Here is a 26,523-nt window from a genome sequence, read left to right on the forward strand (position 1 = left end):
AGAGAGATACACTGAGCTCACCCCATCCCCCTCCGCCACCGTCCCCGCCCCCCCGGCATGCTCCCCCGCCTCAGACATCCTCAGGCTCTCTGATGCTGACCCTCCCTGACAGGCCAGTCCAGTACCGACCCTGTCTGGACGCGACGCACGCCCGCCCTCTGGCACGTCCGCATGTGTCGGCCCTCCATTACGCCGGACGCACCGGACGCCAGCTCCTGCCACAACCTGAGGCCAGCTCATTCCACCACCTGAGGCCAGCTCCTCCCACAACCGGACGCCAGCTCCTCCCACCACCTGAGGCCAGCTCCTCCCACCACCTGAGGCCAGCTCCTCCCACCACCTGAGGCCAGCTCCTCCCACCACCTTGGGAGGGCCTGGAGGAGCACCACAAAGGGACGCCAGCGAGGGCGGAAGAGACGAGGACTCTGATTACCAGGCAGCTGATGTTGAGAATAACAAATAAACACTCACCTCCACCTCCTCCCAGAAGACTGGAGTTAGCTGGAAATGAGAGAAAACACAGTTTTAGATGTTATGCATACAGAGACTTTAATAACATGTTGATTATCTGGTGTAAGTGGCACTTTGCGTGTTCCCCCCCAAAAATAGTGTTTTTTGCAATCAAGAAAGAACTGTAGTCTGGAAATGTCAATCAGCCAGTGCATTAATTTTATTTTTGAGTCCTTCACCAGAGAAATTCTTGTCTTATCACAGTCCTGTGAGGTAGCTTGTGTTTTGAGCAAAACAGCTCATCAGCAGTGGTAGTGGGCTGTCAGAGACAGGAATGTCAGGGTAGTGAATGTGAGCAGTCACTGAGCCAAGAGAAGATCTCTTTGATGATCCGCTTCAGATCTCCCCAAGTGAGACGAGGGTCTGAGATCTCAGGGTGGGTGTGGGTGTGGAGGGGGAGGGGTGAGATGTTGGAGGAATCACAAACGGCACAGATAAGATGTCTAAAAACAGAAGAGGAAAACAATCCCACTGTCATTCTATTCAAAGCTTCGTGCCACGCTCACAAACACTCCTCACACTCGTGACACGCTCACAAACACTCCTCACACTCGTGACACACTCACAAACACTCCTCACACTCGTGACACGCTCACAAACACTCCTCACACTCGTGACACGCTCACAAACACTCCTCACACTCTTGACACGCTCACAAACACTCCTCACACTCGTGACACGCTCACAAACACTCCTCACACTCGTGACACGCTCACAAACACTCCTCACACTCGTGCCACGCTCACAAACACTTCTCACACTCTTGAGCCCCGGCCCGGTGCTGTTCTGGTGACACAGTCGACACAGGAGTACACCAGAGAACATCTACCCACCGGAGACCGTATCATTAAAAACAAACGCATTACCATTTAGCTCTGTGTGTTGTCAGATAAAGATATTCTCCTCTACTCTCCTGGAGGAAAACGATTAGAGGGGATTAAAGCATGTGTCTGTTAATTTGAGTGTTACAGGATTATATTCAGAGGAATGAGACGTGAGGGATGGGTCACACAGCGGCTAAGGAGACGTTTTGGCATGGCGGTAAAACCCCAACTCCACCACAGTCTAGAAAAACATCTAACCTACCTCCTCCCCGCCAGATCCCGCCCAGGCCCGGCAGTACAGCTGCTATTGGAGGAGGACATAGGAGAGGTTCTATTCAGCAGAAGGTAAACATGAGGGATCAGAAACAGGTTCACCTTGCCAGAACTACATCCTGTTGTTATTTTCTATTTTGCCTGATGGAAATTGCTGAAGGGTGCTTTTGGGGCCCATACTGCTTACACACCTTTCTCTGGCACCATTAGTGCTTTCATTGTTCAGGGTTGAGCAGCGCTCGTATGAGTGGGCGACGGGACAAAGAGATCTCTCCAACCACAGAATGTGCATTTCATCGAGCGCTTTTGTTGGCCACGCACACAAAAACCCAGCAACACAAACAGGGATGCCAAACGACCCACTGGCTTGTTTAGAATAGCACCTTTCCAGGTTGTTCTGTGATGACAGAGATGTTTGTACACTTCCAAAACTTCGTTTATTCAGTTCTGCAATCAGTCAGTCATCACGGGGAAACCACCTAGCCCATAATGCTCCTTCCTCAGACAGCCCTGCTAGCATGGATGCCACACTGCTACAATCCTAAAGATTATGCAATCGCGACTGCCTGGTTGCAGTTCCAGTAGCATAAACACAGAGAGCCAGTTGGACTGTTTTCCTCAACAACAGACAGTCCCCTGTCCTGCTGGCTCCGACAGTGCTGTCCCATACCTCAGCTGGTGACACACCAGGGCCTAATTACCTGACATTATGGAAATACACACCTGAGGAAAGCTCAGTCTATTCCACGCCTAATCAGGGACAAAAGATGGGGATGCTAATCAATCTGACAGCACTGCAGAGCTGTGTGTGTGTGTTGTCTATGTATGTTTGTGTGTATGCATGTGGTCTATGACCACAAGCATCTAGGAGAGATCACAACTGCGGCCTTCTGGGAGTCTGAGTAGAACGGACAGATCTCTCCTTGGTAGAGAGGCTCGAGAACACACACCCATAAGGACTGATCTATACACAGTAAGGGCTGAAAACCCAGCATGCTCTGCTTTGTGTGTGTTCGCCTCCCCTCCCCATCCCTCCCCCCCTCCCCATCCCTCCCCATCCCTCCCCCCCCCTCCCCCCCTTCCCCATCCCTCCCTCCCTTCCCTCTCTGTAAGATGTATCTCAGGGCTCGTCTTTCATCTTTTGGGGACTTTTCTAAAGAACAGTGCGTTTCTCGCGCACACAAAACATCTGTAACGTACCGTGTGGGTGAAAACAAGAACTAGGCCCTCAGCGACAGACATCAAGGGGGAGATATTAAAATCCCAAAATGGATTGGGACTTGCTGTAACAATCCCTCTCCGAGTTGAAGAGAACAGGGAGCAAACGAGATGCAGCTGCACAAAGAAGCCAGCAGCACACACTGTCTCAGAGAAGAAGAACTGAGTGAAGGAGAGCAGAGAGAGAGAAGAAGAACTGAGAGAAAGCAGATCCTACACAGCCAGAGAAACATGTAGGGACAGAGAAGATTTGACAGGTAGAGGAGAAGAACCGAGAGGCTTGCTGAGTGCCCGGCCTCTCTGGGGCTGCAGGGCTAGGCCTTGGCCTCTCTGGGGCTGCAGGGCTAGGCCCTGGCCTCTCTGGGGCTGCAGGGCTAGGCCCTGGCCTCTCTGGGGCTGCAGGGCTAGGCCGTGGAGTGCCTGACTCAATACGACCAGCTTGAAAAGTGCCTCAATTATCCAGACTGAAAATCAAAACAAAAATCCATACTTGGCCACATCCACACCATAATGCATATTTAATAGTATGTATTAATTATGAACTCGCTCTGTTGGTTGTCTGGAGGTGCCCTAGGCTGCGTCTGGATATCTTGTGGAGGATCGACACATTTCTGCCCGTGGGGAAGGAGCTGAGAGTCAACAATTAGGAATATCAGAGGGCCATTACGGGTTAGCTGCACAGTGGTTAGGCTCCTGTACACAGTGCTTGGACCGCTGGGTACAAACTGATAACATGTCTGCCTGTTTAATGTTGTGTGACCACTGCAGGGTGACACAAGAGAAAACATCCTCTGTTGTACTGTCTGCCAGACCTTCTCTCCAAGGAGTTACAGAAATCACATTTGTCCTCAAGGACGAGAGGAGAACATAAACAGACCCAGAAACAATAACAACAAATCACAAGCGAGTTCACTATCCTGGAATTTTCCATTCCCTTAAAATCCGGAACGTTCTTCATACGGCAGTCCAGTCATAAAGTAGTAACAGTTTTTCTCTGTCAGTTTTAACAATCATGAACACACAAGCACACACACAAACAAATAGATGTTTCTGTTACAAACAGAAACAACAGGAAACAGGAAGCAAGTCTCCTAATGGACCGCTAATTAGCCAAGTCCAACAAATTACAAAACACGATCAGAAGAAGCAGTTTTATTGAACTCTTCAGAAGTGGAGCACTCTGATGTATGTATGACTCGTATGTCAGCATGTAACGCTGCTGTCTTGAGTGAGGAGAGAGGCAAGCCCTTAACCTCACTCCTGTTGTGGCTGAGCAGAGCTGCTGCTGTGTGCCACAGAGGGAAGCATAACATGGGTCATAAATCGAGGTGGAAGTGCTCTCCTGGTAGCTAAACGAGGGGGGGGGGGGGGGGTCATTAGGAGGCGGTCAGCTACGTCAACAGCTCTTCCCAACACACACATACCTCTGCTGTCACCCTTGGACTGCCCACTTCCTGTCTCCCTCTTCTGATCCCCTAAATCAGAGGGTCACAGGGTGTCACGCACCCCTCCGAGCCCCACACCTCGCTGGAACCTCTGTGTGCTCTCAGCTGGAGCAGGAGATGGAGCTGGAGATGGAGCTGGAGATGGAGCAGGAGATGGAGCTGGAGATGGAGCAGGAGATGGAGCTGGAGATGGAGCTGGAGATGGAGGGGTCTGGGAGACATGCGCTGGATGGAATCAGTGAACTGACAGAACTGTTATCTAACTGCCAGCCCCAGAAACTAATCCTGCAAACAGAACAAAAATTCCCTCTCCATCTCTCCACGGCCCGTATATTTGCAGTGCAATCATAAAAACAGTTGTGGGCTCTCTGGTGTGTGTGTGTGTGTGTGTGCGCGTGCGTGTGTGTCTGTGCGTGCGTGTGTGCGTGTGTGTCTGTGCGTGCGTGTGTGTGTGCGTGTGTGTGTGTGTGGAGTGGGCAGTGAGGCATGCTGGAAGGAAGAGTGTTTAGTGTCGTCAGCAGAGACCCACATCATGCATCTGAATGGAAGGTGATAGTGCGTAACTTGGCAACACCCTGAGGAGGTAAACACAGGCAGAGTACCCTCCCCTACTCACAGCCTCACCTCCACCCTCCCCTACTCCCAGCCTCACATCCACCCTCTCCCAGCCTCACCTCCACCCTCTCCCAGCCTCACCTCCACCCTCCCTTACTCCCAGCCTCACCTCCACCCTCTCCCAGCCTCACTTCCACCCTCTCCCAGCCTCACTTCCACCCTCTCCCAGCCTCACCTCCACCCTCTCCCAGCCTCACCTCCACCCTCCCTTACTCCCAGCCTCACCTCCACCCTCTCCCAGCCTCACTTCCACCCTCTCCCAGCCTCACCTCCACCCTCTCCCAGCCTCACTTCCACCCTCTCCCAGCCTCACCTCCACCCTCTCCCAGCCTCCCTTCCACCCTCTCCCAGCCTCACCTCCACCCTCTCCCAGCCTCACCTCCACCCTCTCCCAGCCTTACCTCCACCCTCTCACAGCCTCACCTCCACCCTCTCCCACCCTTACCTCCACCCTCTCCCAGACTCACCTCCACCCTCTCCCAGCCTCACCTCCACCCTCTCCCAGCCTCACCTCCACCCTCTCCCACCCTCACCTCCACCCTCTCCCAGCCTCACCTCCACCCTCACCTCCACCCTCACCTCCACCCTCTCCCACTCTCACCTCCACCCTCTCCCAGCCTCACCTCCACCCTCACCTCCACCCTCTCCCACCCTCACCTCCACCCTCTCCCAGCCTCACCTCCACCCTCACCTCCACCCTCTCCTACCCTCACCTCCACCCTCTCCCACTCTCACCTCCACCCTCTCCCAGCCTCACCTCCACTCTCACCTCCACCCTCTCCTACCCTCACCTCCACCCTCTCCTACCCTCACCTCCACCCTCACTCCTACTCCCAGCCTCACCTCCACCCTCTCCCAGCTTCACCTACACCCTCACCCCCTCCCCCCAACCCCTAGCCTCACCTCCACCCTCAACCTTCCCTCCACCTCCACCCCTTCCTCCACCCTCCTTGTCACTTACTAGCCCTGCGGTAAGAGGGGCAGGGCAGAGCGACGAGGGGCAGGGCTCCACCCCAGCAGGGATATCAAGGTAGCAGCTTAGCTCTGCTTGAGCAGCACAAATAAGAGAAATGTGAAATAGAATGGATTCTGAAATTAAATGAGAGCGCTTGGCAGGAAGATAAAAATAGTTTGTCGGGGTATGCTTGGGCATTTGACAGTCATTAGGTGTTCCTCCATTCAGCGTGGATGCCAGACACGCCGGTAGTAAATCCCAATGTTCAGAAGCCCAGCCGAGTGGAAACGACTGAACTCTGGATGAGAGAGTGTGACCCCTGAAACATCACTCTTCCCTACAACACTTTCCACTCCAAAAAGTCTGGCTAACAAGCTCCGCCTACGGTCCTACTGTACACACAAGCTGCACGATCCACACAGAGAGTAGTGTACACAACACACACACACACAACCCAACTCGTGGAAATCAACAAGGAGAAATGCCATCCAGGGTTTGGATCTAATATGGAGTGCCCCATCTCCTGTCTGCAAAGCCCGGCGTTAAATTGAAGCAAGTCTAGCGGGTAATCATAGAGCTTTTTTCTTTTATTAGCACTGAAAGTCACACAGATGGAAATCCAGATTATATATTATGAGTCAACCAACACAGGAGGAGAGCAGACCAGGGAGACGGGCCGCGGTGCTATTTCTTATTTGTGGTCCATTAAAAATGCATGGCATTCTCAAGGTGCAGCTTGGCTTGATCATTCTAGTCGTCTCTGTTGTTCTTTACAGCCGGGACAGCTTCCATGCTTCCAGAGAGAGCTCTGATAGCCAGCCAGGCAACATACAGCCCCCTTTTGAACGGTAAATCATGTAAGGTTAAAGATCACACACAGGCGTCCATTTGAGAGAGAGAAGGAAAATAATTGAAATAAAAAGTAAAGAGTTTAACGAAGGTTATTTCATGGTTCCCTAAATTACTCCTCAAGTCTGAGAGAGATGGTGATGTCTGATGCTTGTTTGAGAGTGTCGGCATCCAAGCCCCTCAGTAATACACCCTGCTCTCTCTGTCGCCTTCATAACAAAGAAACAATAACAGATGCCAAAGCTAGCTCTCTCTCCTCCTGGCATAATTACCTGACCTTCACATCTACATTAATGAGCGCAGGATGATCCTCGTCTCTTTCATCATCTGGTTTCCGAGTCTTTTATCTAACAAGGTCACCTTTGGCTAGGCTCCTTCCCCTGAAAGACACATCCTCCTCATGAATATACATCTGTCTGCATCTGTTCCCAGCTATGATGCTGGATCGCTACTACAGACCAAACAGGAAAACAAAGGTTTTGACTGTGAGTCTTTGAGTTCAGACTGAAGAAACCTAATTAGAGGGAAAGGTGACACAAGTGAAATGTAAAGAACCATTGTTGACACAGGCTTGCTTAACTGTGTTTGTTTGTGCTGGATGATTGATAGAGGTATACCTGAGAGGGTTAGTCTGTAAGCATAACAGGGTAACCTTTGAGAGGGCTGAGGTAATAAATACAAAACAACATCCCTTAATGATTCTGGCTCCGTTGGTCCATTTGAATTACAATGTTAATAGCTTGTTCCGAGTGTTTAAAAAAGCTCTCAAAATGGCTGTGCTTTGCTTGGAAACCTAAAAATACAAGAAAGGCAGGGAGGGGCTACACACACACTACTCACACACATCCACACCCACTACACAAACACACTACACACTACACACACACACAAACGCGCGCTACACTGCATTATTCATGTTTCCTGCAATATTTCTGCCACGTTCTGTTCTCAGCACAACCAAGTTTGACTCCAAAGGATTCGATGGTGAAGTTGAAGTTTCCCCACACAGCATTGAACTCCAAAGCCTGTGAGTTAACTTTCCTCTTCTGACTGACAAAAGCAAAGCAATGAGCTTCTGCGAGAAGCTTCTGAAACAGTATCAGGAAGCTGCTTGGCGTTGCCATTACCTCGGTGGCAAGACAGGCAATAATGTGAAATAAAACAGATGGTGGCCACTGGGTGACATTCTAATTGAGTCGACCCAAGTCTGGAAAGGGGGCCTCAACTTTCCACAACCAGCATCATTTTCTGGTTCAAATGAAATGGGTTATCTGACTTCACAGGACCCAGTTCTCTCTCCGGGGCGACGGCAGGATTTGGGCCATCGGCTGCACACTGTATTATGGATTTATCCAGTCATATTCCTGGATGTATCTGCACCACGTTAATTCAGCCTTTTCCCCGCTGGTGATCAGGCCTGCTCGTATGGTAAAGACCACATGGGTCCTGGGGGCCTTAACAGCCCAGCACTCCCGGCTAGTTAACCGCTAGGCAGGCAGAGTGGGCAGACCCAGCCAGGCAGCCATCCAGGGCCCTCACTATATCCTAAATAACATGGTTGAGATTTCTCCAGACGGACGACCCGGAACAGCATTAAATTGGAGGCCCACAGCCGGTGAAGTGTGATCCAGCATCGACTTTCTTTTACGTGCCGCTGCTTTCTGACTGGCCGAGTACTGACAGATCAGAGGGAGGAGAGCACATGGGATAATGAGGACAGGGACGGCAGGAGGGTTTGGAGGACGGGGACGGCAGGAGGGTTTGGAGGACGGGGACGGCAGGAGGGTTTTGGAGGACAGGGACGGCAGGAGGGTTTGGAGGACAGGGACGGCAGAAGGGTTGGGAGGACAGGGACGGCAGGAGGGTTTGGAGGACAGGGACGGCAGAAGGGTTTGGAGGACAGGGATGGCAGGAGGGTTTGGAGGACAGGGATGGCAGGAGGGTTTGGAGGACAGGGACGGCAGGAGGGTTTGGAGGACAGGGACGGCAGGAGGGTTTGGAGGAAAGGGACGGCAGGAGGGTTTGGAGGACAGGGACTGCAGGAGGGTTTGGAGGACAGGGACGGCAGGAGGGTTTGTATGATATTAGTGAAGATCATCGCATTTAAGAACGAATGCACAAGTCTACTTTTTCTCTCTCTCTCTCTCTCTCTCTCTCTCTCTCTCTCTCTCTCTCTCTCTCTCTCTCTCTCTCTCTCTCTCTCTCTCTCTCTCTCTCTCTCTCTCTCTCTCTCTCTCTCTCTCATCTCTCTCTCTCTCTCTCTCTCTCTCTCTCTCTCTCTCTCTCTCTCTCTCTCTCTCTCTCTCTCTCTCTCTCTCTCTCTCTCTCTCTCTCTCTCATCTCTCTCTCGTGCACACTATTTCATTGTGCTTTTCACTTGTCTAAATGTTGGATATTGAATTTATCCTTCTATAGAGCACCCTTTATAGTTTTCATTTCATTGATTTTGCGAGAAATATTCTGGAGGACATGCTCTCTGACCAGACTCATGTCCTGTAGTTAGATGGAATGCGGTCTATGAATAGAGCCTCAACTATCTCCTTTAGAAGTACATGAGTAACAGATATTGCAATTATTCGGTTTTCCGCAATAATATGGTTCGGGTGCACGCATGTTCGTACGGAACTGAACGTGTAATCTCTCCTCTGTCGTGTGAAGTCCTCATTATCCATGATGTCCTCAACATGAGATCCTTTCATACGTACCCAGGGTGCAGATCTCTCCAGGTGCACGCCCATGATCTATTCTGCTGCACAGCATGCAACTTCCCTCACAACTAAGACGCTCCATCAAACATCACGCCTTAACAGCTGACACGTGCAGAACTGCTGCCGCGGACTGGAGGTGGAGGCGGTGCAGGAGGCGGGTGGAGGAGGCGGGTGGAGGAGGCGGGTGCAGGAGGCGGGTGGAGGCTGGGTGCAGGAGGCGGGTGGAGGAGGCGGGGTGGAGGAGGTGGGTGGAGGAGGCGGGTGGAGGAGGTGGGTGCAGGAGGCGGGTGGAGGAGGCGGGTGGAGGAGGCGGGTGGAGGAGGTGGGTGGAGGAGGCGGGTGCAGAAGGCGGGTGGAGGAGGCGGGTTGGAGGAGGCGGGTGGAGGAGGTGGGTGGAGGAGGTGGGTGCAGGAGGCGGGTGGAGGAGACGGGGGTGGAGGAGGCGGGTGGAGGAGGCGGGTGCAGGAGGCGGGTGGAGGCGGGTGGAGGAGGTGGGTGGAGGCGGGTGGAGGAGGTGGGTGGAGGAGGCGGGTGCAGAAGGCGGGTGGAGGAGGCGGGTGGAGGAGGGCGGGTGCAGAAGGCGGGTGGAGGAGGCGGGTGCAGGAGATGGGTGCAGGAGGCGGGTGGAGACAGGGGGAGAGTCAGTGTCGTCGAGTCTCCCAGGTACAGGATAAAAGCCCCGCACAAAAAGGAGGCTAATCCTCGTGGATGAGAGGTGCTCTCATAAATAATCCGGCCGGCATTTCCATTAACAACCCACAGTTGTAATTGTTTGATCATAATTTAAGGGTGTTCACTGTGAAAACCCTTCTTCTGCACGGAGGGGAAATAAACTTGTTTTGCACCTCAAAGACAGCGTTTCCGATTGTGCTTCGGCTTGCTGGCGGAGGCGTCTCTCATCATACGCCACAACAACACGTGCGACACATTAGCACTGCTAACCGCGTTTGTTCGTACAATGTAGGCCAGGTTGTCACGGTGATTGCCGACCATCGCCATGCTACTACCTCCGGAGTCGAAGGCTTTACATGATGTTTGGGTTTTGATAGCTGCATGACCCCATGGTACCTTAATAATGATATATGTATTTATTTCCCCCCTGAATCAGAAAAATAGCCTTGATACGTATAGAACACACTGAAATAGAAAAGAAAAAAACACTTGTTCCCAATTTGATACAGTAAAGGTCCTCGGATATTTGGTTTATTTTCCAGGTATGGGAACATACCATTATAATGCTGTCAGCAGATTCATCACCAGAAGCCAGTATTGGCAGTTCTCTCCAACGTGTTAGTTTAATACTTTGCACGCCTAAGGCCTTTATTTCAATATAACAATCAATGAGTTTGGATTGAATATGTTGTGTATCTTCCGGGCTGGGCAGAGCCACGTTGTTACAACCAATAAAAGTTCCTGTGTTTCAGTTACTTATTCCAGCCACATTCAATATGCGCCCAATAAAGCAGTCGAACGGGGCGATAACAGTCAGAATTACACAATCACACATTCAGATTGTTTTCATCTTCACAGAGGAATCAGACTGACTCTGAATAAAACATGGATTGTCAAAGAAAGAGAGAGAAAAAAAAGATTATTCCTTTCATTTTTTTTTCGTGGACTTGCCTGGTCTGTGCTGTGAGGCCTGGCATTGTTTTGCTGTGAGTCATTTGTTTATGTCAATTGAGAGTGTTCTGTCACAGTTCTAGTCATGGTGGACGCGACAGTGAAACAAGTCTATTGCTGCTCCTCCATCAGCCTGTCAAGCACTGGATGATACTGCACTAACCCTCTGACCTAGCACGCTTCATCCACGGGAAAAACATCCGTGTTTTTACACCAGAACATAGAGGTGGAATTGATGATTATCATCCGGGTTCTGAAAATCTGCATTGACGCATGCACTTTACAAAAACATTGGCAGGTGTACACACATGAACACATTCTCTTTGTTATCCATAGAGAGAGAGAGAGAGAGAGAGAGAGAGAGAGAGAGAGAGAGAGAGAGAGAGAGAGAGAGAGAGAGAGAGAGAGAAAGAAAGAGAGAGAGAGAGATAGAGAGAAAGAAAGAGAGATAGAGAGAAAGACAGAGAGAGACAGAGAGAGAGAGAGAGAGAGAGAGGAGAGAGAGAGAGAGAGAGAGAGAGAGAGAGAGAGAGAGAGAGAGAGAGAGAGAGAGAGAGAGAGAGAGGAGAGAAAGTGTGTTTTGACTGTGATGTTTGCGTAAATGATTTTACCATCTCTTCCTGAGCTCTGCCAAGCAGTTTAATTGTGATGGATAATTGGCTTGCATGTGAGGATCCACACACACAGCTTTATGCGCTGCTGCTTATTGTCAGGATGAGAGGAGAAACTCATTTAGCCGGGACACCTATTTTCCTTCCCACAGCTCTCTGCACGACGAGGAAATGCGTAGGCTCGACTTCAAGAAAAACAAATAGTGGCGAAGGGAAAACAGTACAATGGGGTTAGTGTTGGGCTTTGTGTGTGTATGTTTGTGTGAGTGTCTGTATGTGTATGTGAGTGTGTGCATGTCTGTGAGTGTGTGTGTACATGAGTGTGTGTGGATGTGTGTAAGTGCTTGTGTGTATGTCTCAGTGTGTGTGAGTGAGTGTGTGTTACACCACCAGCCCAAACGGAAGGTGTGTATGGGCGTGTGTGTGGAGGAGGAGGTGACATACTGTGACAGTTTGACAGGTACAGGACTGTCCGTTTCACAACTACAACCCAACGATCACTCCCACTACCAGGGGAGGGTGCTTTACCAGCCCTCACACCCCACTAAAGCACCTGCATTCAGACCTGACCTGACCTGACTGGGGAGGCTGGAGGGAGGGTTGGAGGACAGGTCCACGTTAAGAGTTCCTCTGCTAAGATCTGCACAAAGGAGAGGCGTGACAGCGAACAAACAGCTCATTCAGACGGCCAGCTACCAAAACACCAATCAAACACTGCATCACACATTCACTGGGTAATCCCACTCTAATCCTATGCCAATGCAACAGTGACAGACGGTGTAATTGTCCCTGACACTTTTCAAAGAGCATTCTTTATAAGGAACTAACCACGTTCTGTATTCAGTAACTGGTTTGTGGTGATGTGAAAGAGAACTGCCTCTCTGCTTCAGGTTCTGATGGAGTATGTTCCTGCTACTCTGTTTCAGGTTCCTAGCCTGTTCTTCAAGGCCTTCTAATGTTCTCCAACACCTTGATTAGACAGAGACAGGCCCTGGTTCATATATACAGTAGAGTTCGAGCTCTGGAATCAGCCGTGAACAACCAAACATTAACACCAAGTCCAAACCCCCTGATTGGAGATTTCCTGGAGACGCCAAGTTAAGCGTTCCCAGGGTAGCAGGGTGTGGAGTATCAGTAAATAAACCTCTGTCTCCCCTCACATTACGCTAATGGAGACATCTGGCACAGGACGAAGCCCAGAACAGAGAGAGAGAGGGGGGTGGGGGGGGCAGAGAGAGACGGAAAAGAGGGGGGCAGACAGAAAGAAAGAAAGAGAGGGGGGGAAGAGGAGAGAAAAAGACAGAGAGAGAAGAGATGAGAGAGGGAGAAGGGGGGAAGTGGAGAGAAAAATAGACAGGGAGAGAAAGAGAGAGAGAGAGGGGGGGAAGAGGAGAGAGAGAGAGAGAGAGAGAGAGAAGGGGGGGGAGAGGAGAGAGAGAGAGAGAGAGAGAGAGAGAGAGAGGGGTGGGGGGGGGGGGGGGGGGAGAGGAGAGAGAGACAGAGAGCAGGTAGGAGGGAGGGAGATACATTATAATTCTAACCCGAGAGAAAGTCCCAGACACGAAATATAAGCTGTGGACAAGGTTGGGGATGAGGCTGATGCAGGAGAAGTGACGAAACAAAAGAAGACATAAATGTGAGGGATTTCCTACCGGTGGTTAAGAGACAGTCAGAGAGGAAAGGGAGGGAGGGACAGAAATAAATAAATAAAGGAAGGTTTGTAGGAGGTAGAGAAGGGGGGCGGAGGGAGGGCAAGGAGGAAGAGGAGGGGAGGAGAGATAAGAGTTTGTTATGAAGGGCAGGAGAACATAACACGAGGACATAGTCGTTCCTTCCCCGATCACATCCGCAATGCCTTCCTCTTCCTCTCCAGCGCTCCCCTCCTCTCACCTCACCACCCAACACACAACCCTGTTGTGACTTTTCACAGGCAAGTCTCAAATCCCTCAAGGTCAGCCTTCAAAGCTGTCTAGCCAGAGAAGCACTGAAAAGCACAACACGTAGAGACTGCTGCTAAAAGAATCTGCACAAAACTTACAAACACATTCTCCAAATGTTTACCATTTAATTTCTTAAACCGGAATTCATCAACAAAGAATCTAGGAGCACTTAGGCCGAATCCCAATACTCTTTATGGGACTCTCTGGATGATCTGTCAGCCATTGTTAGCGCAGTATTCACATACCCCTTGGTTTCAAGTAAGCTCCCGAAAACACTTGGTTTTAAGGGGTGTATACCCGTCTTAGCCCTACCACTCGACCAAAAAGAGTATTGGGACCCCACTTACTCTCACGGAAAAGCGCAACATTAAGGGCTAGGGGGTAGGGGCATGGGCTTGGGGTAAGGGTTAGGAGTAGGACAGAGTATTGGGATTCGGCATTAGACTTTCGTGGGTGATGAGTTACATGAAAACATCCTGGATCCAGTAACATATTGTGCACTGGGTTTAAAAGACAGCTTTTGCGCAGGATAATCTCCTGATGGAACTTTGTTTTCAAGGTGAACTGACAACTAGCAGGGGGTTCCTGGAGATCCCCGGTTATTCGTCCAGCCTCACACCCACAGCCCCTCCATCCGCCTCCAGAACATCTCCGTCCCCGGCCTCTTTAACAGCCTCTCATCCTAACACCTGTTTCCAGCGGGCTGCCCGGCACTCTGCAGCTCTGCAGTAACCTTGCATCCCAAGGACACAGCATTTGAAATGCATTGAGTGCCACAGGTCTGATGTATCCTTCTCCTACAGTTAACCTCAACTCTGTTTGGCTTTCATCCGACCAATCAGGATGTACGAGTGAGATCGTGGCCCAGGAATCCAAAATACAGACTCGCCCTCGCCTCTCGGGGGAAACACAGCTCTCCTCCTCTCTTCCAACACCGTGTGTTTATGGTCATGTGAGGTGAAAGATTTATTTTAATCTGATTGGATGGATGAAGGAGGGAGGGATATGCACCAATCATTTCTATCTTCAGACAAGCCCCACCCTCTACTTAAAGGTGACCTCTTGTTTGGATTCGGTCATAGGCAGAGTGGTTTGTGAATATCTCTGGCTCCGAAAGCAAAGGTGAGAGCATGTATATCAAGACGAGGAGAGCAGCAATACAGAGAGGCAACAGATGGCCGAATCCACATGTGATTAAACTGCAACTCAATTAGGAAGTGGAGATGGATGGACAAGTTAAAATGAGCCAGCTCCTACAGTAAACTGGTCAACTTTAAACTGCACTGGTTTAGTTTTGGCTATTAATGTCAAGGAAAGTCACCATCTGTTCAACAGTTCAAAGAACATCAAAGAATACTGGTAATTAGATGTTTTTTGGAAAGAAAATGCTATTTAGTTTATCCATATTAGATATTAAAGGTAAGAAAACAGCAGAGTAGTAAATGTACTTCACTTTTGTTGATCCAACTGATGCCACAAAAAAGACACTGCTTCTGCAGTAACACAACCTTTCAATATTCTCAACGCCAAAAGGAGAAGATCTTGTCATGAGTATAATAACTGTCACACTGCTGGACTCAGATTGGGCATCAGATGAGCTCCTGCAGTCTCTCCCTGAGCGCACTAAGACAATGTGACGGAGGCTGGATTAGGAGAGGCACTTCAAAGCGGAGGGGTTTTTGTGATTGTTAATGGAAGTTGTAATTACAGCGGACATACCCAGGACCCACCCACACTCTCACCACTTCATCATTTATGAAGTTGGACGACAGTTAGACTTCCCAAAAGCGTTTAATTGGCTTATCTCACATCCTGCAACCCCAATTCACGTAGAAAATATGGTGCCAGACCCCCACAGAGAAACTGAGACACACATACAGAAAAATACACACACACACACACACACACACAAGCCATAATTATTACCACACATACATGGTTAAACATATTCAAAGTCACCAATAGCATTCATCCTGTTCTCATAAAATAATGTTTTTAAAGTACATTACATTTTGATTAGCACCCACATGGCTTTGATCACAAACCCAAACATAAATATTTTAAAAGACGGCAGATTAATATGCAATAATGTTCTTCGGGTAAATGATATCTTTCGTCAGGTAAACTGTAAAGAGTTCAAACTCCGGTCTCCTGATCTGCTCTGGCCCCTGCCTACAGTAGCTGGCACACACACACACAAACACGTACACACACCCACTAACCACAGAGTCTTGAATTGGGCTCAGAGCTGAAAGCTGCTAAGTTCATACACAGTAATAATCGAGCTTCGGCCATCACCCAGTTCCTCCAATCAGCCACTCCCTTTCTTGGTGTGGTGAAAGCAGCTTTATCTTTTCCCAGAGATGGCAAAAGTCAACTTTGTTATGAATTTTGTTTTCAGCCTTTAGAAACGTTTTTTGGGGGGCAACTTTTTACACATTTTATGTTACAGATATTTGACTAAAAAGTGAGTGAAAGTAAAAAGTTGTCTGAAAAATGTATAGTGAAGTAAAGTGCTGATACCAGAATAATCTACGTAAGTACTGTAACTAAGTATTTGTACTTTGTTACTTCCCATCCCTGGCTTTGCCACTGCAAACATGACCTGGTCCATCCAGGCAGGAGGAGAGGATGTGGTTTATTGTTCAATTCTTTCTTTAAAGAGATCAGACAGGACATGTGGTCTTTGCTAAGGCAGACGCCCACCAACCAGCTCACAGACACAGGGTGATGTAGTAGTTACATTTTAGTCATTTAGCAGACGCTCTTATCCAGAGCAACTTACAGTGAGTACAGGGACATTCCCCCCACGGCAAGCAGGGTGAAGTGCCTAAGGACACAACGTCATTTGGCATTTGGCACAGCTGGGAATCGAACTGGCAACCTTCAGATTACTAGCCCGACTCCCTCACCGCTCAGCCATCTGACTCCTCCTATCACCGTTTTCTCAAACAAAAAGACTGATGTTCTCTCATGTTTGGTGTAAAGAGCTTTAGAGAAGGAAGAAGAAAAAAAGAGAAGAAAAAAACCCAGACGAGAGTGAAGTCAAGTAGAACCAGACCACAGACAGGAGGGAAACTCAAGAACAAACCAAGTGGTCCAGGATTAACCCCTCTGAGCCCCCCCCCCCTGCTTAAATGAAATGGATCAGGCCGAATTCACCAGCCCTCTGGTCAGCATTCCTGATTCTGGTCGTCTGTCAGTCAGCTGGACTGTGCTCAGTGTCAGTGAGTCCAGGGGAGAGGTCTGGGTTGGGCCAGGGCCTGACTGGCAGGATCAAATGTCCCTTCACTCCTATAATAGGGAGTAAAGGGGCTTACTCTATTACTCTGACTGCTGCTCCATCCACTAAGAAAATATGACCCTCTTCCCTTGAAGCCGTTTTGGGATAAAAACATTTTCCCGGCCGGCTGCTGGCCTGTTCGGCGAGCGCTGTATCGCTGTCAAAACCCCCCCTGTCTGCACCCCTCCCCCCACCCCTCCCCCGCGTCTTAGCCAGTAAGGGAGCACATTCATTCCTCAATTTGACCTAATCAAGTTTGAATCGAGTAAAAGACCTGTGTCAATCTTGGTGAGCACTCAAGTTGCAGATATGTAATCTCCCATCAATTCCCCTGGGCATATTTAACTCACATATAAATAAAGGGATTGTCTCCTGAAAATATATGATATGTCACCACTGCCCAGACTTCAGGGTAGGTTACAGCCTCGCTGTCTAGACAGTATTTGAGAAATCTGAGTACTTTCTTTTATTTTTGTGTTCCTGCTTTTCTTGTTCTTTTCCATGCGACAGTAAGTGTTGAGTGTCAATTCTATTGAAAGGAAGAATTGTGTACACGGAAAACATTTAAAAGAAGTGTCTGAAGTATGCTTGACACGTGAATTCAAACAGACCTAAGCAAACACACATGAACCACATGCACATACATGCACACCACACACACACAAGACACCACCAGGGGGGCAGGGAGGGTGGAGGGGGCAGGGAGGGTGGAGGGGGTGGGTGGAGGGGGTGGGTGGAGGGGGTGGGTCCATCGGAGCCTACTGGCCCGCAGTGTCTTAGTCCGCGCTAATGTAATCTATGATCTCTCCCATCCCAATTAAAGGAAGAAACGGCCCCAGAGCAGCTGTACAGGGAGGGCTCACAGGAGCCTGATAACTGCTGGTAATGTCAGAAGTCTCCTTTAAAGAGCAGCATCTGTCAGGGCCCGCACGCACCAGCACCACACATCCCAGCCCATCTGCCTCACACCCAGCCTCACAACACTGGCCTCTACCATGGCCTCAGACAGTAGCCTCAGCCCCAGCCTCTACCCCAGCCTCAACACCAGCCCCAGCCTCAGTCCCTGCCCCAGCCTCAAACAGCAGCCTCATGTAAACAACACACACATCACCACATACACTTCTTCTTAAGCTCATAGTGGAGGCCAACAGACTTTTCGGTTTTCCAGATCCTTGACATCTAGCAGGGAACAGATAAACCTTGGCGCCTGTGACACTAACAGTCCTCCATGTTTCTCATCCTAGACAACTCAGCTGAAAACATGACGATTCACTCACTGACTCAGTCAGGTCTAGTGCAGCATATCAGATTCACTCACTGACTCACTGACTCACTCACTGACTCAGTCAGGTCTAGTGCAGCATATCAGATTCACTCACTGACTCACTCACTCACTCACTGACTCAGTCAGGTCTAGTGCAGCAGATCAGATTCACTCACTGACTCACTCACTTACTCACTGACTCAGTCAGGTCTAGTGCAGCAGATCAGACTCACTCACTGACTCAGTCAGGTCTAGTGCAGCAGATCAGACTCACTCACTGACTCAGTCAGGTCTAGTGCAGCAGATCAGACTCACTTACTGACTCAGTCAGGTCTAGTGCAGCAGATCAGACCAGACATCTCATGTGCCTCCTGCTCACAAGCCCAAACTGACCTGTCGAGGAAAGGCATGAGGCGGCCCAAACCCGGAGCTGCCAGGATAACATCCTCTCCTCTCTGACTGAGATGAGTCAACACCACAGCGACGCTCTGACACAATACCACACTACCCACACAGGTAGCTAAGCAACAAGACGCCCCTTCTAGATCACGTCCACCACCAAATTGATGTCCTTGATACGAAAGGTGACCTCATTCCATTTAAACTTGTGATAAGAGTATCTTTGTGAGCAGAATAGTGTTCGAGGTGATGTGAAGATCAAGTTAAAGTGTGACGATATTCATCCATTCAGAGGCTGTGAGAGGGATTGTTTTAATTAATGACTGCAAGCTGTCAGCCACAGTGTAACTGCTCGTAATATTATCTCTGTCATCTTGTGTCATCTTCTGAGTCCTAGTTCAGTATTTTTGGCATAAGAGGCTCATTTATTTCTCAAGAAATTAATTGCTTCCTAAAATCAGTAAAGAGAAAGAACTTAACAAACTGGGCCAAACAATAGAGGTTGTATTTCAAACACGCAGACACACGAACACATGAGAGAGAGAGAGAGAGAGAGAGAGATAAAGAGATAGAGGGAGAGAGATAGAGGGAGAGAGAGAGAGAGAGAGAGGGAGAGAGACAGAGAGAGATAAAGAGAGAGTTCAGAGAGGGAGAGAGAGATAAAGAGAGAGAGACAGATCAGAGAGAGGGAGAGACAGAAATAGAGAGAGACAGGTCAGAGAGTAAGAGAGAAAGGTCAGAGAGAGAGACAGAGAGAGATAAAGAAAGAGTTCAGAGAGGGAGAGAGAGATAAAGAGAGAGAGACAGATCAGAGAGAGAGGGAGAGAGAGATATATAGAAACAGGTCAGAGAGCGAGAGAGAGATAGGTTAGAGAGAGACAGAGAGAGATAAAGAGAGTTCAGAGAGGGAGAGATATAGAAAGAGACAGATCAGAGAGAGATATAGAGAGAGACAGGTCAGAGAGAGAGAGAGAGAGACAGTCTCTTCATCCATCTCTTGGACTTACATTACATTTTAGTCATTTAGCAGACGCTCTTATCCAGAGCGACTTACAGTAAGTACAGGGACATTCCCCCTGAGGCAAGTAGGGTGAAGTGCCTTGCCCAAGGACACAACGTCAGTTGGCATGACCGGGAAGCGAACTGGAAACCTTCGGATTACTAGCCCGACTCCCTCACCGCTCAGCCAACTGACTCCCTAGAGCCAACTGACTTGAGAGCATGTTGTATTAAATGTAGCAGATTTACAATGTTTTCCATCACACATCACATGGTGGTGGAGGTGAAATGAGCCGTGCTTCAACCACAGCAATGACAAATAAAACAGTGGATTACCGGGACAAGCCCTTGATAAGTGACAGCTTGCGATGATCCCAGTTCCTGAACCCTTTCATCAATGTAAACACCGAAGGAAATAAAGTCTGGCAATGGTTTAAAATACCTCAGTTCTACTTTCATTATTTCTTTAAGTTTACTATGTACAAACTACCAATCCATGAGAATATGTGTTTGGTTTTGTGGTTAATTTGTTTTCGTTGTGTATTTCTTGCAATCTCCTTCATTAATCCATGAACTTGATCTGCTGACCAGAAGTGAACGATCTGGTCTGTTGAGCCGCCTGGAATGTCTTCCGGTTTGGATCCGGCTACCATGACGACTGGGAGGTATGTGTTGTCTGGATATCAGAGCTGCTTCCTTGATTTCCCTGATATGAAAGGGATCGGAAAGGCAGCAATGTAGCACTGCCAACCAGCATGTTATAGTGCTGTGTCGGGATTGATGTAGCAAAGTGATAAACAAATCAAATAAAGAGAGAGAGAGAGAGAGAGAGAGAGAGAGAGAGAGAGAGAGAGAGAGAGAGAGAGAGAGAGAGAGAGAGAGAGAGAGAGAGAGGAGAAGGAGAGTAATCAGCCTGACTTGTATGTTCTCCTATACATAGCATAAAAACTTGTACCTTCAAAATGTTGAATGGTGTTGAGCTCTACCTTCCACATGCTGTGATTTTATTTATGATACTTTCATTTCACACACAGTACTATGTGTGTGTGTGTGTGTCACAGTCATCCCTTCTGCAGTAAAACACCTGCATGATTTACACCCTCATGTCCCCATTGAATGTGTTACATCAACAAGCTTCAGGCCTGATTCTGAATTAGTAAATTAGCAAATGTGCATCTACGATCCTCCCTGTCTCCGGTTAGTTACTCTCACGGGCCGATTAACTTTTAGTGGATAGTCTCTGCCAGTATCACATCCAGAAACTAACCCTTTTAGTGGATAGTCTCTGCCAGTATCACATCCAGAAACTAACCCTTTTAGTGGATAGTCTCTGCCAGTATCACATCCAGAAACTAGAGAGGGTACAATTTCTGGGGAAATTGTAGGGTGTGCTTGCTTGCGTCGGTTGGACAGGGGTCCGTTTTTTAATGAAATTTTTACAACTGATATTTCTGTATTTTATATAAAAATGCATACTTATTATTTATAAAGATGACATAGATTTCAAAGCATTTTTTTTTGCTGCTCATTTACAACTGAAAATACGAGTGAAGTGTAGAATGAAATGGATGTCTTCTCATTTCCCCAAGAGGCAAGAGGCAGCCTCATCGTTGAATCAAAACGAATACATTTGGCAGACCGGTGTACAAATTGACCTAATCTCTATGACTTAAACGTCCTTTTAAGTTTTTCCCTTCTCGTGATATTTTCATGCATTTAGCCTACTCATTGCATTCATTCATTAATAAAGAACCCCCTTTGAAGATTATATACCCGGCAGTAGAAGATGGAATCGCGATTCAAACAGTACCATCTGCTAACTGAAAATATGCCCCCCAAAACGTAAATAAGCTTGACATTTATTTAGTGGAAAATCGCTCATTCATAAAAAGCTCACTGGTAGCGATCATTGTCAGTAACAACGCAAAATGCGATATAGCCCTGTGTGGAGAAGCTGCCCCGGTAAATTGTACTACTACGGTACAGTAGTAGTACAGACTAGACTACTGCTGTGTTCGTCTTGGTAGCGATTGCGTTGGTTGAATTGGATTTAACGTTCCGTTGTACGGTTTAGGCTGAAATTAATTATTTTCATGAACAGATTGACAAAGTTTAGGCTGTGGCAATGAAGTTCAGGTTAGTAGTTAGATAGACTTTTGATTTAAGTAAGGGGAGTGCCGAACATGTTCTGTCGCCGTTTGACTTCCTACAGCTGTGTAAATGTTTTTGTAGTGTCTCGCGTAGGCTACAGCGTTGCAGTGATACACTGGATTGAAACCACAGGTAATGATAATTTCACCCACAAATTGTTTACTTGTAATCTAATGTCATAATAAATCCTACAACGAAAATGTATATGTGAGGAATGTTTATTTTAACGATTGAAAACAGATACATCATAGACCACTGTAGTATGTGTTGCCCGGGCAACACAGGCTAATGTCATGATGCTAATATTTCAGTGAAATAGTAGACTACTGTTTCCGAAAGTAGATGTACTTCCTTAATAATATCAGCTTATATTGTACATTACACATCACAATTGTGTGTCATATCACAAAGTAAAATGAGTAAATAGTTATCACCCTGGCCTCTTTGCTTGTGGCGTTCCTGCAGCTGCCTTGCAGTAAAGCTATAGTTAGCCTAGCTATCCCCCAAGTTAACAGATGCGAAACAAATGTTCTGCTACAGGTAGTCACGCGTGTTTTCGTGACGTTAGTGACGTAAGTGACTGTGGCTAGCAAATTAGCCACCGTTAGCTTCACTTTTCGCCACAAAAACTTAACTTAAGCCCAAACCATGCAACGGAACGTAAATTCCAATAGAAGCAACGCAATCGCTACCAAGACGAACCTTTTGACACCGCCGTTGTGTATGTAGGCCAAATATTGACTGAGTTTTAGGGGGGCGAAAATAAACAATAAATAATAATAAATATATATGTGAGAGAACAAAGGTTGTGCTCTCGCCGAAGGCTTGAGCACACCCAACTAACCCTTTTAGTGGATAGTCTCTGCCAGTATCACATCCAGAAACTAACCCTTTTAGTGGATAGTCTCTGCCAGTATCACATCCAGAAACTATCCCTTTATGGGTGGTGGAAATTCTGGTGGTTGAATTGGTAGAAAAGTAGGGTGGAGTGAAACAATGTTTTCTCTCTGAAAGTGCACTTAGCTGTCTTGTGCGACTGGCCAGATTCAGCGGCAGATCAGCCACTCCTAACTTAATGACTCCTTTCCAACATGTAACACAAAAACTGTTTGCCTCTTGCCCCCTCTTGGCTGTGCTTTTAAGAGCATCACTTTGCAAAGAGCATTAGAGATGTTTTATAATTGAATTCAAGAGAAGTACAACGACAAACTCTGAAGAGCATCGGCCTCTGCCGTCCCACGCTTTCCATTCCTCATCTCATCGCAGAGAGAAAACGTGCTCTTTAATGAAACCCGTCTTCAGGAGAGTAATGAGAGGGGTTCCTGAAAACCCTCTGGAAGAAGAGAGCCTGTTCGCTGATTCAGAGTAGAGCCTAATCTGACACTAAACAAGCCATCGTAGAAGGCCGGTGCGCTTGGCTGCAGCCTTAACAGCCCGCAGTGAACCTCCATAGTGTGTGCTCCTTTCAAATCCAATTTCCATTCAGTATTAAGGCCCTTTGAGTGCTGCTGCCTCTGCTGTAACACACAACACTACTGCCAGACCTGACCCTGCATAAGACGCTTCTCTCTGGCTCCCTCTTCTCATCCATTATGCATGTGTGTCTTCTTTAGTACGTTTGTGTCTAATTGACCCATTCGGTTCCATTAAAGCTTTTTCTTTTTTCTGTCTTTTTTCCTGATCAAATTCTGATTCCGATTACAGTTATTACCTGCCACGAGGCGGAGGAGAGATTCAACACCACAGTAATCCCTCTCCCATTAGTGAATCTCATTTCATCTCGCAACAGGAGTGAGAATCAAAAACCACAAGTGTTAAGAAGGCACAGCTCTGACGATAAAGAAACGCAGGTGCGGAGGAACAACATTATTTTAACGTGGGTTTGTGCCCTCACCCTAATGGTCTGTGTGCAGTAAAGGACATATATGCAGGGATCAGAGCTGCTTTGGGTCTCTACCCGAGAGGATTATAAACTCCTTAAGCAGGTGGCATTAACAGTTCTACAGGCCAGTAACCACACAGCTAATGCTATTGGAAATGGTCTCTATCCCTTTAAAAGAGCAACAGGGGTTTCACAGGGGGGCTGAGGGGGGGGAGCCAACCTTAGCTAATGATGCTACGCTAGCTTGGACCTCCACAGGAGGAAACTGAAGCCCAGCTGGTGGAATGAGCGAGCGCTGGGCCGGGAAAGAGGGGATTATAGACCCCTGCACCAGGGGGCCAGGCCTCCTGGGCTGAGAGGGGAACACAGCAGTTTCTCCTAATCTCCCCCACTTTGTCCCCAGAGACAACAGGCTCAGTCCCTCTGATCCTCCAGGCCCAGGTTAGGACCACAACCCTCCAGCACTAATGCTGGACCTAAGATCCACACACCCCCATTAACTGATTGGTATCCAGCTCAGTTGGAGCTCAACGCTGAAATGTCGTTTTTTGGTCTTTATTTTGCTCACGATGCAGCGATGGGTCAGGGAGCGTCCACCACACCGATGCCTGGCCCGTTTGTGATCCATGACGACAGGATGAAGCCCATTTAGTGGAGATGGAGGAGGAAGATGAGGAGGTTGAGGAAGAGGAGGAGGAAGAAGAGGATGATAAAAATGAAGGTGAGCAGGGCCTGTCTGTGTGTGGAATGAGGAGAAGCCGTGCAGTGTTCTAAATGCTCTACATGAAACCGTTTGGTTTAAATACTCTGCACCACCTTGACACCTCATGCAAATCTCCTGGACGACCCCTGACCTGAAGACGAAGGAGGGGGCAGCGCTTACCGAAGGCTCGCCTAGATTCCACCCTGGATGCCAATTAGGGAGCTTCACATCGTTATGCACAGCGAGGCTAAACAGCGGCCAAGCGGTCTTCAGCAGCCCCACACCTCCTCTCACTGCTGTGGCTGGGAGGGCGCCACGGTGATTTCATATAAAAAAAACTGAGGCTTTTTCTTTGAAGAGAGACATTCATTGAAATAAATCACTTCAGCCAATACTGAGGGAAAAATGAAGCCAGGGAGAGGAATGGCAGCGGTCCATGAAGACCGGGGCATCGCACGCTCTCGTTTGACAAGAGCAACACTTTATTACACTTCTGAGATTAAAGCCACACTGCCTCTAAAGCCACACTGCCTCTAAAGCATGAGGAGCGGGTTGGCTGTTTCTCTTCTCTCTTCCGCCCGTACGCTCCAACACAGCAGGATCTTATCTCTGACCGCTGTTTCATAAACATGAGGGAATATCCTGCGCCGCAAGACGCATAAAAATGTGTCAGGTGCTCTGCATTCTAATAAAAGGGAAGCGGAAGGTGGCGATAAAAAACAGCAGCGTGTTCCACACATCATCCCCGGGACAGAGAGAGAAGCACGGGGAACAGTAAAGCTGTAGCGGGGGGGGCGCGTGATGAAGGGCCCAACCTTCCTCTCACTGCAAACACCAAGCCGAGCCTCCACACATGACGGCTGCACTTTCTGAGGAGTAACGGGGCCGCTGGGCGGGAAAAGGAAGCGGAGGCGGCCCAGCCATCCATTCACGTCGACATGACAACCCACATAAAAACGTCCAATGAATTATTATTCATATCGCCAGTACACAGTTTGTTTATCCTAACGGGGTTACAAGGCAGCCATTAATGTTAGCGCAGACACCGAACACTCATGTGCTTGGAAATCACATGCACAGTATCCACGGCGTATAGTACCCTACATGGCCAGAGAAAATCTGTTCTCCAAATGTCACCTCGCCCACACATATTCAAGAAGAGCGGGCCAGGTCAGCACTAATAAGGGTAGAGGTATCACTAGTTCCTACTCATGACTAAAAAAAAAAAAGAAAAAAAAGACTAAATGTACTCATCACACTGAATTTTCCTGGAGTGAAGCCGGCAGTTGATAACTCATTTAGAAACTGAATGCAAGAGGAGGCTGGTTTGAAAGGTCCCAGGTACTTATGAACCAGCGAGGGTGGCTAGCTCCCGTTGTGACACGGCCAGGTGAGGGATGGGTGTTATAATGACAGTGCGCCTACACAGACCTAAACGCATAAAGGAATGACTGAAAGCTCACCAAAGCACTTATCACCTGTCACTTTGACCAAGCATCTGTTTGCCAATCCACGTGAGTGCTCGGAAATGCTTCTTGCCTTTTTTCTTTTCTTTTCTTTAAGATGCGTTGAAATTCAATCTCTTGCGTTGAATCGATGGGTTGGAGAGGAATTACCTGAGCAGATTACAGTTGGAGGCAGCTGCCGTCTGATCACTCCCCCTTTCCAGGCTCTGCTTGTTTTCCTGCACTTTAGATAAATTAGTAATTACAGTCACACAGCCAATCTCGCCATGGTCGCCTGCAAACCCAAAACCCACACCTGCAGAAGCACCACAAACAAATAGCTTGTTAAGTGGTGCACAAACTCAGACAAGTTAATGAGATACACCGTGTCTTCTGCGCTTTCAGAGAGAAACCTTGTGGAGAGCCTTCTAACACGTTTAAACATGCCACATGTTTCTGGGAGAACAGAAAACAGAAAACTTATTTTTACGGTTTGCTATTTCATTTCGCACAGATCTGTATGTTTGTGTGTGTGTATTATGTGTGTGTGTGTACTAAAGACACAGGGCCGTATGTGTGTGTGTGTGTATTATGTGTGTGTGTACTAAAGACACAGGGACGTATGTGTGTGTGTGTGTGTATTATGTGTGTGTGTACTAAAGACACAGGGCCGTATGTGTGTGTGTGTGTATTATGTGTGTGTGTACTAAAGACACAGGGACGTATGTGTGTGTGTGTGTGTGTGTATTATGTGTGTGTGTACTAAAGACACAGGGACGTATGTGTGTGTGTGTATTATGTGTGTGTGTACTAAAGACACAGGGAC

At 48.2% G+C, this 26,523-nt stretch overlaps 1 protein-coding gene across 1 annotated transcript in view; it reads right to left on the reverse strand.

Annotated features, from left to right (window-relative positions):
- macrod2 (mono-ADP ribosylhydrolase 2) overlaps positions 1-26,523 on the reverse strand; it is a 325,831-nt gene that overhangs the window by 219,781 nt on the left and 79,527 nt on the right. The window contains exon 4 of the mRNA XM_062464550.1: positions 472-501. Coding sequence (XP_062320534.1) covers positions 472-501 — 30 coding nt within the window. The remainder of the gene's footprint in view (positions 1-471; positions 502-26,523) is intronic.

Source organism: Osmerus eperlanus, chromosome 6, assembly GCF_963692335.1.
Source record: "Osmerus eperlanus chromosome 6, fOsmEpe2.1, whole genome shotgun sequence".
Lineage (NCBI taxonomy): Eukaryota > Metazoa > Chordata > Actinopteri > Osmeriformes > Osmeridae > Osmerus > Osmerus eperlanus.